This window comes from Microtus ochrogaster, chromosome 5 (genome assembly GCF_000317375.1).
Source record: "Microtus ochrogaster isolate Prairie Vole_2 chromosome 5, MicOch1.0, whole genome shotgun sequence".
Classification (NCBI taxonomy): Eukaryota; Metazoa; Chordata; class Mammalia; order Rodentia; family Cricetidae; genus Microtus; species Microtus ochrogaster.
Window position 1 is genome coordinate 77555364 of NC_022012.1, and position 12989 is coordinate 77568352.

General features: G+C 46.2%; 1 protein-coding gene across 2 annotated transcripts in view; it reads left to right on the forward strand.

Annotated features, from left to right (window-relative positions):
• Positions 1 to 1577, forward strand: part of Spesp1 (sperm equatorial segment protein 1) — a 26740-nt gene extending 25163 nt beyond the window's left edge. For both annotated transcript variants that reach the window (XM_026779429.1, XM_005347802.3), the window contains exon 2: positions 327 to 1577. In XM_026779429.1, coding sequence (XP_026635230.1) covers positions 327 to 1465 — 1139 coding nt within the window. In that variant the 3' untranslated portion in view covers positions 1466 to 1577. The remainder of the gene's footprint in view (positions 1 to 326) is intronic.
• The last annotated feature ends 11412 nt before the right edge of the window (positions 1578 to 12989 follow it).

Here is a 12989-nt window from a genome sequence, read left to right on the forward strand (position 1 = left end):
AGACCAGCCTGGTCTACAGAGCTAGTTCCAGGACAGGCTCCAAAGCCACAGAGAAACCCTGTCTCGAAAAACCAAAAAAAAAAAAGAAAGAAAAAAAAAACATAAAATGGTGTAGGAAAGGGCACCCATGCCCAGCTCCCCTTGTGCATTTTCAGTGGGTGCCTGCCTGCTGTTAGGAAAGCCCAGTTCTTTGCTGTTAGGGAAGCTGAGTTCCCTGTTTGTGTACTAAGTGCTAGCGTAGACCGGGAACTGAGGTTAGCAGATTCTGCCATCGTGTCATAGGCAATAAGCATTACTTACTGTGTGTTTGGTTTTTCCCCCTCAAGCCATAACTGTGTTGCCTGATGAAGAGCAGAATTTGAATCATTATGTACAAGTTTTACAGAACCTGATAATGAGTGTTCCCACTAGGGATCAGGGCTCTGGGGAAACGTCAAAGCCCTCAGGAACTGTGGAAGTTGCGGAACAGAGGTCCTCGCCTGAGCTGATGCACACCCCTGAAGTTACCCCTGAGAACGACGGTCTGATCAGGCCCATCAGCAAGGAAAAGACAACTTTCGCTTCTAGCGGCTTCACACTGGGAATAGAGAGGAGAAAAAAAACCAAAAGTACAGCGTTCTGGTCCATCCGGCCAAATAACGTTTCTGTTGTTTTACACGCGGATGAACCGTACATTGAGACAGAAGAGCCAGAGCCGGAGCCGGAGCCGGAGCCAGAACCCCAGTCTAGGCCAATGATAGTTCCTGAGTATGAGTCGGAGGCGGAGCTGGAGCATGGAACCCTGCAAGAGTCAGATCTAGACGACCAGGAAGAGTTAGACACACAGCAAAACAGGATGCAAATGGAGGTCCAGAGTATGACATCCATGGTTTCCCAGCCATGGTCGGCAACTGCACATGTCACCGTAACAACCAGAACCACCAGCAACTTGGATAGCTCCATAGACTCTGAGGATGTGCCCCAGCTCTCAGGCCAGTCGGAAACCGAGAACTTCGAAGACTTCTCTGGACGCCACTCCCTGAGTCCGAGATATGAGGACATTTTGAGAAAAATTTCCAATATTAATGCAGACATTCAGCGGGGGCCTCTTGGTGACGGCAACAACCCCGCGTACAAAGAGTACATCAAGGCCTCCAAGGAGCACCTGAAACGGAGCCTGGCCCTGGCCGCAGCCGCCGAGCACAAGTTAGAACAGATGTACAGTTCTCGTGTCTTCCAGGAGGGAGAGACCAGCGAGTCCGTTGATGACATGGAAACGGTTATCAACATGCTGTACAATTCCAGGTCCAAGCTGCCGGAGTATTTGAATAGTAAGCGTATACCATCAGAGCTGAGAGAAAAGGCCACTGTCGTGATTGGTGTGTTGAAAAAACTATTATGTGTAGATCAGGTAGAAACGCAACGCCTTATTAGGAAGCTGTTAAGCAATAATATGAAAATCCTAAATATCCTTGATGTCCCATGAGCAAACTCATTTAAGCAAAGGGCTCATCCACAGGAAAATAAGCATATTAGTGATTTCAAAAGTTGCCTAAAATATTTTCTATTATACTTCCATGTGCTAACATCCTTATGTTTCATGTCATAAAATATTTTCATATGCACTAAAAACCTAACAATTTTAAAATAAAAATTTGCTTCATGAGTTTGTGGCTTTTTTCTTCCTCCTCGTTAGTTCAACAAGTTGTGATGAGTTAGTCTCTAAAATGTTTAAGCTCTGGTTCTGCCGACTAGAGGTGATTAGAGACTTGCGAGCACTGTGTGACGCAGCCTGTTTTAAATAATCGCTTGCGCTCCTCTCGAATCCCCTTCAGACCATCTGGCTTTTCTGTATGAAGAGCACACACTCAAGATGGGTATCAGAAGCACTTCTGTTTGGATGTATGCTGCTTCCTTGGGAAGTGGGTGATACACTGAGACATCCTGTTTGGTGGTCAAATACTTGGGTCATTATGAGGGACCCTGACCTGGATCTGTAATGAGGTCATCCTCATACTTCCCTCCCTTGGCTTGCATACAAATGCATTCAAGATTTACAAATCTTTTGGTACCAAGTATGACTGACAGCAGCTAAGTTAGCCGTATAATGTTATAATCAAAGTGCAGTTTTATTCCATGATGAGACCAGTATTATATTCAAGTTCATTTACTTAGTGCTCATTCATCAAGCCAGCTATTTATAAATCAACAAACATTTATTGACCCTCTAGTAAAACAAAATGCAAGGCCTAAGGGACAGAGTGAAGAGCTATGTTCCTCTCTCTTTGAGATTATAACAGGGAAGCTATAGACATACAGCTTTAAATTTTCCATTGGTACAAGCTCTTATGGGAGGTAGCTAGTCTAACCCCATTTAGAATATTGAGAAGAGTACCCTCAGCAAGGAGCATGTGAGGGGAGGTCTGAGAGGTGAGATATGCGTGGGGGAGGAGAACGCTCCAGGCAGAGGAGGAGCGTGTGTTGAGGATGGCAGGTTCAAGAAGCGCTTGGAGTATAGGAAGGCCAGAGGGAGCATTCCAAGATGAAGCAGGCACAAACGGTCAGAAAACAGCATGCAGGTCTCACGGTGTGCGTCAACTGTTTCATCTTTATCCTGTGGTCGACGAGAAGCAATCTGCTGATTTGAAGCAAAGGACCCGGTGTGATCAAGTTTGTGTCAGACACGGGGTGTGTTTTAAAATAACACAATACTCTGGGCACAAGTTTTAGAGGCAGGCCGAAGTAGACAGGAGCTGTGCACGAGTCGGCTTTGACTTGGATTATGTGAAATGAAGCAGACAGTTTAGAGGCTGAGCAAACAGAACCAGGGGCTAAGCACATGGGTGTGACTGAGTGGAGAAAAGGGGCCAAGTGAAAACTCCCACAGGGCTGTGCTCTGAAGTGACCACGTGCCTTTGGGTTCACAGAACCGCTGTTCACTGTGTTTAGCTTTAAAAATAAGCTGCTGTGAAAACCGGTAAGCATCTGCAAAGATGAGCGATAACACGGTGACAGCACCCAGCCACCATCCAGTGTGAGCAGTCGTGTGTTCTAACGACGGTCTAGACCGCCCCCTTTCCCCCCACTTCCTGTGTGCTCAACTGGATCCCCAAGAGTTTGATCATTTTGTCTCCAGCTTGAACCGTGTGCGGCTCCCTAAGCTTTTCAAGAACAGTTTTCAAATGTTTCATAGCAATCTCATCCCGTGGCATTAATGGTATCTCGTCAATGTTTAAATTTAAAAAGTGATTAACCAGTGGGAGATTTGGAGTTTCTTTGTATGAATCAAGATCAAGTGAAGTTCACACATTGCTATTGCCTGACTAGACTCAGACTTCTCTTTTAATTGAAAATTAAATTTTAATTTCTCTTTCCACTTTTTAAAGCTAGAATCTTAATTATTGGAAAAATGGCCCTCAGTACCATTGCTCCACAGTGTGGATTTGGCGTTGAGTCTGGATAGGTGACTGGAGTGTTTTCCTGTCCTCTCTTTTCTTAATTTACTCATGTTTACTTACGTGTATATGTCAGCATGTGTGGTGTGTCTGTCTGTCTGTCTGTCTGTCTGCCACCAGTGGCCAGAAGAGGGTGTCAGTTCCCTTAGAGCTGAAGTTATTATGCAGTTGTGAGCCACCTGGTATGGGTTCTGGAATGCTAACTTGTGTTCTCTGGAAGAGCAGCCAGTGCTCTTAACTGCTGGTCCACCTACCTGTCCAGCTTACACTGTATTTTTGGGGCGAGGGGTGATTTAATCTAGAAGCACTTCTTCAGAATGAAGTTTGTGTTTTTGCTTTCTTCTCCCTCCAGTTTCTTTTTTTTTTAATATTTATTTATTTATTATGTATACAATATTCTGTCTGTGTGTATGTCTGCAGGCCAGAAGAGGGCACCAGACCTCATTACAGATGGTTGTGAGCCACCATGTGGTTGCCGGGAATTGAACTCAGGACCTTTGGAAGAGCAGGCAATGCTCTTAACCACTGAGCCATCTCTCCAGCCCCCTCCCTCCAGTTTCTTTGCTCTCTCCATTCCTCTTTTCTTTCTGTGGCGTGTGTGTGTGTGTGTGTGTGTGTGTGTGTGTGTGTGTGTGTGTATGGAAGCCAAAGGTTGACAGAGGGTCTAGAGAAATGGATCAACACCCGTGTTGGATGGTTTACAATCAACTGTAACTAGCTCTGGGGGATTTGATACCTTCTTTGGGCAAACACATATACACACATAAATTAAAAATTAGAGATAAGATCACCCATTGTATGTGTGCAAAAATGTCTTGGATGGAGTTGGAGAAGAAGCTATATTCAAAGGATGAGTTGAAGGAGCTAGAAACAAAACATGTAAAGACAGCTTTTGAAATTCTCAACCGACCGAGATCTGAGACACAGAGAGGTGGCAGCTATAGCTGAAAGCAAGACCTGGAGAAAATGTCAGCTTCTTATCAGACAGCAAGTCACTGTCAGGGGAGGCAAGAAGTCAGGAGAAAGAAAGGATGGAGACAGCCAGGGAGGGGGGAGTAGGAAGGAAGGAGAAAGAATGGATAAGGTGGGGCTTGTAGGTTTGCCAGGAAAGAAAAGTGAAAAAAAAAAAAGAGGGATGATTCAGGGTATGCACACCTGTAAGCTCAACATTTGACAGGTAGACATAGGAGGATCCAAAACTCAAAGCCAGCTGAAGCAGAAGAGGAGACCAGCTGCCGAGAGCGGGTTGAAGTGTGTGGGGATGCTGACTAGGAGGATGGCTAGTGTAGGCGAAGGGTCTAGGACATCGCAGACACTAAGAGGTGGCCTTGTGTCGTGTGCAGCTTCAGAGAGGATTGTGTAATTGTGAGGTGGTCCGTGGAGACCATCTCCTGTCTCCAACAGGGTTCTTGACCTACGCACCTCTAAGAATGGAGCGAGCAGACAGCTAAGAGAACAGTCAGGAGGCGTTTTATTGTCAGTGTGGGATTAACAGTCTCAAAGGAGGTAAAATAAAGCAGATGCCACACGGGGTTTAAACAAAAGATGTGCGGGACACTTTGTGCCTGCCGAGAGCCATCCCAGCTCTGGGAGGGCTTTGGAAGTGCCTCGCCAGAGTGCTCTCTGAATTCCCATCTGTGGCTGAGGAGCTGTCACCCTCCCACAGTGGGTCAGAGCACTTGTTTCTAAGATAATGTGTACACTGGAGCAAAGCTGCGTGAGATAGGGCTTCGTCTGATTCGTGTTTGTATTTTGGCAGGGTACGTTGGTTTATTTGATTTCACATAATAAAAAAAAAGTAATTTTAAGCCTCCAAAATTTTATTGAAAAGATGTTGACAAAAAGCCTCTATCCCTCAGCCTAGAGGAAGTTATTTTCTATAGCATTTTTCTTCATTGACATTAAAATATCTGACTAATGAAACCTGAATTCTTCAGTCTTAACAATGTGTATCTTGGAACATTTACTTTCATATGATATAGAATGGGATTTAGAAAACAGCTCTTTGTTTTATGAAGGAAATGCTAATAAATTCTCTCAGGAAAATCTAAGTAAACTTATTAATGTATTTTTTTCCCCTACAGAACACATTTTACTGTTTCTGCATCAGCATGTCTGAATCAGAAGTTAGCATTACCCCTAATATATTTTATAAAGCAAAATATAGAGTACTTAGAGATGTCCATTAGGTGAGGTTAATTTTTGGTTTGTGAGTTTTTAATTTTTTGGGACAGGGCCTCTCATGTAGACTGGCCATGAGGTCTCTAAATAGCTGTGGATGACCTTGAACTTCTGATCCTCCAGCCTCTTATAGATGTTTGTCACTTGCCTAGTTTAAAACGTGTTCAGCCCGGGACTCTGTGTGTGTTAGGGAAGCACTCTATCTCCTAAACCACATTCTCAGCCTCTGCTCCTAGAATTGCAGCCGTATGTCCATGATACCTCATTGAGATTTTGGTTTGAGAAGACAGTCTCTCATTGAAGCAGATGCTGGGGCTACCCATCTCTGAGGCACTGGGCAGGAATGAAACATTGTTAAAGTCACCGTGCTAACTCACCTTCCTGGCTTTTGCTTTTCTATGAATAAGAAACACTGTTGGGCACTGATCTGACTCTCTAAGGAGCAGCTGTTGGACTCTTGCTTGGTGCTCTGGCTGCCTTAAGCCAAGGACTGCTAGCCCAGCAGCCAGCTGGACTACACCAGCACCAGCACCAGGACCAGCACCAGCACCAGCACCAGCACCAGCACCAGCACCAGCACCAGCACCAGCACCAGCACCAGCACCAGGACCAGCACCAGCTGCTTTAGACATCCAAAGATGTCTTGAGGAAGCCACAGGACAACTACAGCTCTTGCTGCTGAAACCAGCCTCTGGCTTCTGAAGGGACATCCCCAGACAAGACCAGTTTAAATGGCTGGCACCAGACTTTTCCTGTAATTATTGATATCCAGGCCAAAGGGGAACACTTCTCTTTCGTGGGCCAGCAGAGGGACTCTGTGACTGGTGTAAGAGGAACAATGCTGTGAGTGATCTAAATCCAGTCCTCCATTTTTTCTGAAGTTCTGCTCTGACAGCACATGTGCCCATTCTGTGGCCATGTAGCACACTCCTGTGCTCCCCTGTGCCCAGCGTTGCAACATGAGGCTCAGTAGCAAGCTTTTATAGTGTGATCTTCCTCGCCCACTTTTGACATCTGTCATTAGTAGAACTGGCGGAACTGGTGGATGAGAGCAGGTGGCAGGGGTGACAGAGGAGCAGAAGTGAGGAGGCAGAGAACCCTAGTGGCATTCACGGCTGCAGCAAACGTGAAGCTGTGAAGCAGCAGCAGAACCGTGGCAGTGGAGACGCAGCGGCAGGTGACAGAAGCTGGCAGCAGAGTGGTACTGGGTGTTGGCAACGAGACTGGCAGAAGTGGACAGCAATGGCAAAAGCAGCAGCAATGGCTGCCACTCAGTGATGACCACCACAACAGTGGCCCTAACTGTAAGACACGCCTGAGCACTTCAGGACAGTGACCAGGGCAGGAGCAAGAGGAATGTTGGAGCCAGGTGGTGGTGCATGCCTTCAATCCCAGCACTCAGGAGGCAGAGCCAGGTGGATCTCTGTGAGTTCGAGGCCAGCCTGGTCTACAGAGCGAGTTTCAGAACAGCCAGGGCTCCACAGAGAAAACTTGTAAGGGATGTTGGGAGTAGGGAATTAGTGAGAGGACTGGGAGATGGCTTGGCTGGTAAAGTGCTTGTCTCATAAGTACAAGAATCTGATTTTATTTTATTTTTATTATTTTTTTTAAGAATCTGATTTTAAAATATTTAAAAAGTCATTCTCTTCACTGTCATACCGTGTATAATGTATCTTGATCAAATCCATCCCCAGTTCCCCAGTTATCTCCCTTGTGCTCCTTGGTGGCAATTCTGAGGATGATGGTCCAAGCTGTCCTCGGGCCTCCACCTGCACACATGTGCACCTGCATGCATACAAATACACACACGCACACTCTACATAATCACACACATACATACACACATGCATTAAAAAAAAGTCAGGGTAAGAGTGGACACAGAGCTGGATCTAGAGCAGAATAGAAGGCTTTGAAGACCCAGAGAAGAGAAACTGCAGACTCTGATGACTAGAAGCATTCTGAGAGCTTTCCAAGTCTTAAGGGTCCTGGGCACTGTAGGCCTAAGAGCTGAGACACTGGCTACCATGGAGGCCAGGAATTCCTTTACACACGAGGCCTCAGAACGGCAAGGATGGCCATGGTCAAGGGCTGAGGTTGTCTGACTTCCTGAGCCTAGGCAGGCTCTAGTGCTTGTGACTGTAAGACCCAGTGCCCTAGGCTGCAGCAGGGCCCCACCAGCTACTGCTTCTAGCTGTCTACCACTACTCACTGCCAGCACCAATAGATACTAACACTGCCAGCACCGCAAGAGCATCTCTCAATCTGGGTAGAGCAAAAGTCCTTGGGTTGCTGATCCGGAACCTTGCTATGTTGCCCCAGGCTGTCCCAGAGCTCCCAGGCTCCGGTGATCTTACCAGTCTCCTGAGTAGCTGGTACTATAGGTACTGGCCATCATAGCCAGGCTAAACAATAAGTATTTACTTGTGTGTTTGTTTTCTTATTTTTCTTGAGACAGAATCTCACTATGTATCCCTGGCTGGCCTGGAACTAGCTATGCAGACCAGGCTGGCCTCAAACTCACAGATATGCCATAGAGATCTGCAGAGATCTGCCTGCCTCTTCCTCCAAAGGATTTAAGGTGTATAACCACCAGACCTGGCTTAAAGTATAGTTCTTTTTTTGTTTGTTTGTTTTGTTTTTTGGATTTTTCGAGACAGGGTTTCTCCGTTGCTTTTTGTTTCCTGTCCTGGTACTGCCTCTGCCTCCGGAGTGCTGGGATTAAAGGCGTGTGCCACCACCGCCTGGCTAAAGGATAGTTTAATAAGCACATTGACTGTTGAGTTAATAGCATATGTGCATGCTAACTTGCAATTTTAGTCTTTAAGGAGAATCAGAAGAATTAAACCTCCGTCACTTATCTCCACGTCAATCTTTGTAATTTAATCTTTCTTCCAGTTTTGTGATACGTTTGTTTTTCTCTTTCTGGTTCCTTAAGGGGGTAAAACCTGGTTGGGGCTGGAAATCTTTCTGAGAAGCTCCTTGGTTGTCTCCCATACATTTTGGGACATTATGTTTTGTTTCCATTCATTTCTTTCTTTTCTTTTTTTTCTTTTTCTTTTTTTTTCCCCAGACAGGGTTTTGCTGTAGCTTTGGAGCCTGTCCTGGAACTAGCTCTTTTAGACCAGGTTGGCCTTGAACTCCACAGATCTGCTTGCCTCTGCCTCCCGAGTACTGGGATTAAAGGTGTGCGCCACCACTGCCCAGTTCTTTTTCTTATTTTTTTAAAGATTTATTTATTTTATGTATATGAGTACTCTGCATGTACAGTTTTAGGTCAGAAGAGGGCATCAGCTCCCACTTCAGGTGGTCGGGAGCCACCTATGTGGTTGCTGGGAATAGAACTCAGGACCTCTGGAAGAGCGGCCGGTGCATTTTAACTGCTGAGCCACCTCCCCAGAACTGTTTCTACTCATTTCCAAGCATTTCAGATTTCTACTGTGATCATTTACTTGGCCCATTATTTGTTTAAAAATATGTTAAATTCCAGCTATTTGTGAATTCTCCAGATCTCTTTGTATTGATTTCTAATTTAATTCCATTCTATATAGAGGCTATTTTGATTTCAGTGTTGTATGTGTGTGTGTGTGAGAGAGAGAGAGAGGGGGGGGGAGGGAGGAGAGGAGCTGGGGTGAGGCGATAGGCACGTGTCCGGAGGTCAGAGGACAGCCTTGAGAAGTCCGTTCTCTCCTTCCACCCTGTTGAGGTGGTGTCTCTGTCTCTCTTGTGTCTGCTTCTGCACTGTGTACTCCAGGCTACCTGGCCCAAGAGCTACTAGACAGTTCTGTCTGTGCCTCCTGTCTCACACGGAAGTGCTGGATTCCAGCTGTATCTGGAATTCAGGTAAGTGCTCTTTATCTGCAGAGCCACCTTGTATTTAGGGTCTCACTGAAGCTGGAGCTTCCCGGGCCAGCCAATGAGCTCCAGGGATCTGCAGGCCTCTATCCACCGCACTGGAATTACAACAGACACATGCCACTAAGCCCAGCTTTTATGTGGGCGCTAAGGACCCAAACTCAGGCCCTCACGCTTGGGTTGCAGAGGCCCTTTGCCAGTCTCTGATTTCAGTATTTTTAAGTGTGCTGAGCTGTTTTGGGGGAAAAAAAGTATGATCTCTCCCAGAGCCTGTTCCAAATGTACTAGAAACACACATGCAGCTGCTGGTGTTGAGCCCAAAGTCCTACAATCTGTTCTCTAGGTTGTTTATAGTGTTGGGTCTCTTCATTGTTTTATGTCCCTATAGATCTTCTATTTAGATTCTCAACCTGCTATGGAAAATGAGGGGTAGGACTAGATTGCTCACTGATTAAGGGCACTTGCCACACACTTCTGGGACTGCAGTTCAGGGCTCAGCATCCACATTACAGCACCAGGAGAATCCTGTGCACACCTGCCACCCCTACTCCAAGAAGGGATGGAGACAGGAGGATGGCTGGGTCTTGCTGGCTTCCAGCATAAAAGAGAAAATGGGAATCCCTGTTTCAAGGAGAGACCCTGCCTCAAAGGAACAGACAGAAGGGGCAGAGGGAGATACCCACATCCTCCCGTGTGGCTTCACAGATGCACACAAGCATGCAGCCCTCACACACGTGGACATACACACAGAAATAAAGAGTAAGGTATCAAAGGCCCAGTATTATTGTGGAATGGCCAGATTTTCTCTTCTCTTTCGTCAGCTTCCTCTATGTGGGGCTCTGGTGTTTGAAGTGCGCATGTTTGCAATTCTTAGACCCTCTCGGTGAGGTGGACATCTATGTGGACATCTATGTGGACATCTATGAATATGCAGTCTTCCTCTTTGTCTCTCGTAATATATTCCAAAAATTTTAGATTACCAGAGAGACGGCTCAGAGGTTAAGAGCACTGACTGCTCTTTCAGAGGTCCTGAGTTCAATTCCTAGCAACCACATGGTGGCTCACAGCCATCTGTACTGAGATCCAGTGCAATTGCTTGTAGGTATAACATCAAAACTTATCCAGAAGAGAATTTTAAAAATTTAAAATAGTAGCATTTATAAAAAAACCCACAACCTATTGTTTGTGTGTGTATATTAGAGTGTAATATGTGTGTGTGTGTGGGGGGGGGGTGACACATGCCATGATGCGCATGTAGCAGTCAGACGACAATTCTGTGGATTCAATTCTCTCCTTCCACCTGTTATGTAGACTCAAGGGATCAGGTGACCAGGCTTGTATGGCAGGCACTTTTGCCTCTTTAGTTGTTTTGACAGCCCCTTTAATAGTATCTGTGATGTTTTCAATAAGCACAGCCCCCAGAGGCTCATGTTTGAGTTCTTGCTTCCCAGTTGGTGGAACTATCTGGGAAGGATTAGGAGGTGTGGTCTTGTTGGAGGAGGTGTGTCACTGGGGCTGGGCTTTGAGGATTCGTTTCTGCTCTTCTCTCTCTGCCTTGTGTTTGTGTCTCAAGATGCGAGCACTCGAGGGAGGAGGACTTGATTGGGGGAGGGGGGAAATGGGAGGCGGTGGCAGGGAAGAGACAGAAATCTTTAATAAATAAATAAACGGGGAAAAAAAGATGCGAGCACTCAGCAGTTCCAGTACCATGCCTGCCTGCCTCCTGCCATGCTCTTTGCCGTGATCGTCATTGTTGGGTTTCAAACCCAGGACAAATAGCCAAGGTGCCTACTTGACACCTGGCTGCCAGGTTCTTCCTGCATCTCCCAGTCTCTACCTGTTACAGGGACCTCCTGGTTGACATATCCCACCCCTTATCCTAAACTCCTCCATCCCAGGGGGCTAGGCTTCTCTACCCTACATAATCCAACCATTTTGGCCACCCTGTTCTCCTTTGGGCCTCTCTCTCCCCTCTCCCCTCTCCCCTGCCCCCTTTCCTCACATGGCAGAGCACAGTCCTACCATCTCCACTCCAGACTCTCCCAGATGCCCCTGCTTCGGGCTATGATCACCCACATCTCTATAGTGAACTTTCCCCCACAATACTAAGGAGCAGTCATGACCTTTCCTTCCCGTTTCTTTTTCACCCCATTCATCTGGTGTTGAGACTCTTTTTTCATTCAGTCATGAACTCTAACCCTCTGAAACTATAAGCCCCAAATTACACTTTCTTTGTAATTGCCTTGGTCACGGTGTTTTATTAGAGCATTAGTAACTAAGCGTTCTTTTTTTAAAATTTATTTATTTATTAAAAATTTCTGTCTCTTCCCCGCCACCGCCTCCCATTTCCCTCCCCCTCCCCCAATTAAGTCCTCCCCCTCCTCAGCCCGAAAAGCAATCAGGGTTCCCTGTCCTGTGGGAAGTCCAAGGAACCCCCACCTCCATCCAGGTCTAGTAAGTTGAGCATCCAAACTGCCTAGGCTCCCACAAAGCCAGTGCGTGCAGTAGGAAGTAACCAAGCGTTCTTGTCCTTCCTTCCTTCCTTCCTTCCTTCCTTCCTTCCTTCCTTCCTTCCTAACCTATCTTCTTTTCCCCTCCTCTACTCTTTCTTCAGGCTCTTTATAGCCCAGGCTGCCCTGAGACCAGTGATGTGTCTGCCTCCCAAGTGCTGGGGTTAGAGGCATGTGCTAGTGCATCTAGCATTCTTATATGTTTCAATGTAAAAATTCTCAGTTAAGATGGCAATTTCAAGCCAGACAGTGGTGGCACACACCTTTAATCCCAGCACTTGGGAGGCGGAGGCTGAGGCAGGTGGATCTCTATGAGTTTGAGGTCAGCCTGGTCTACAGAGCTAGTTGCAGGACAGCCAGGGCTACACAGAGAAACCCTGTCTTGAAAAAACAATCTCTCAAAAGACATCAATTTCAAAATAGGAATAGCAAGAATTCAAAGCAACATAGAAATAGGAGGAAATGTGAGTCCTTCACTTTCCCTGCAGTTTGCAATTTGCATAGATGAATTTATTTGAAAATTCACAGCAAACCTGTTAAAAATAATGCCTCATTTCACAGGCTTTGAAGACTGTTCCACAGTCTTCCAGAAAACTTAAGTTTTTGACTTAAATATGTTTCTTTTATTTTAGCGTTTTAAAGACATTTTCCTCTTATGTATGTTGAATCCTCCTATTTTGGTCAAGCTGCTCAGAAAAGGAAGGTGGGAACCTTGCCTCATATCTTCAGAACAGCAGCCTTCAGGGCCTTGCAGAGCCGACTCGACTCTGTCACTGGAAGGAGCAGAGGTTGTTTCCACCCATGCTGAGTGCTCCAGAGCGCCCTCTTTCCTGACTCTGTTAGTCAATGTTTGTGTTGTGTTTTCTCTCTGTGTCAAGATCCAAGGGCTGGGGGCTGGAGAGATGGCTCAAAGGTTAAGAGCATTGGGCAGAGGTGCATGTGAGAATGCATGTGGGCAGAGGTGCATGTGAGAATGCATGTGTGGGCAGAGGTGCATGTGAGAATGCATGTG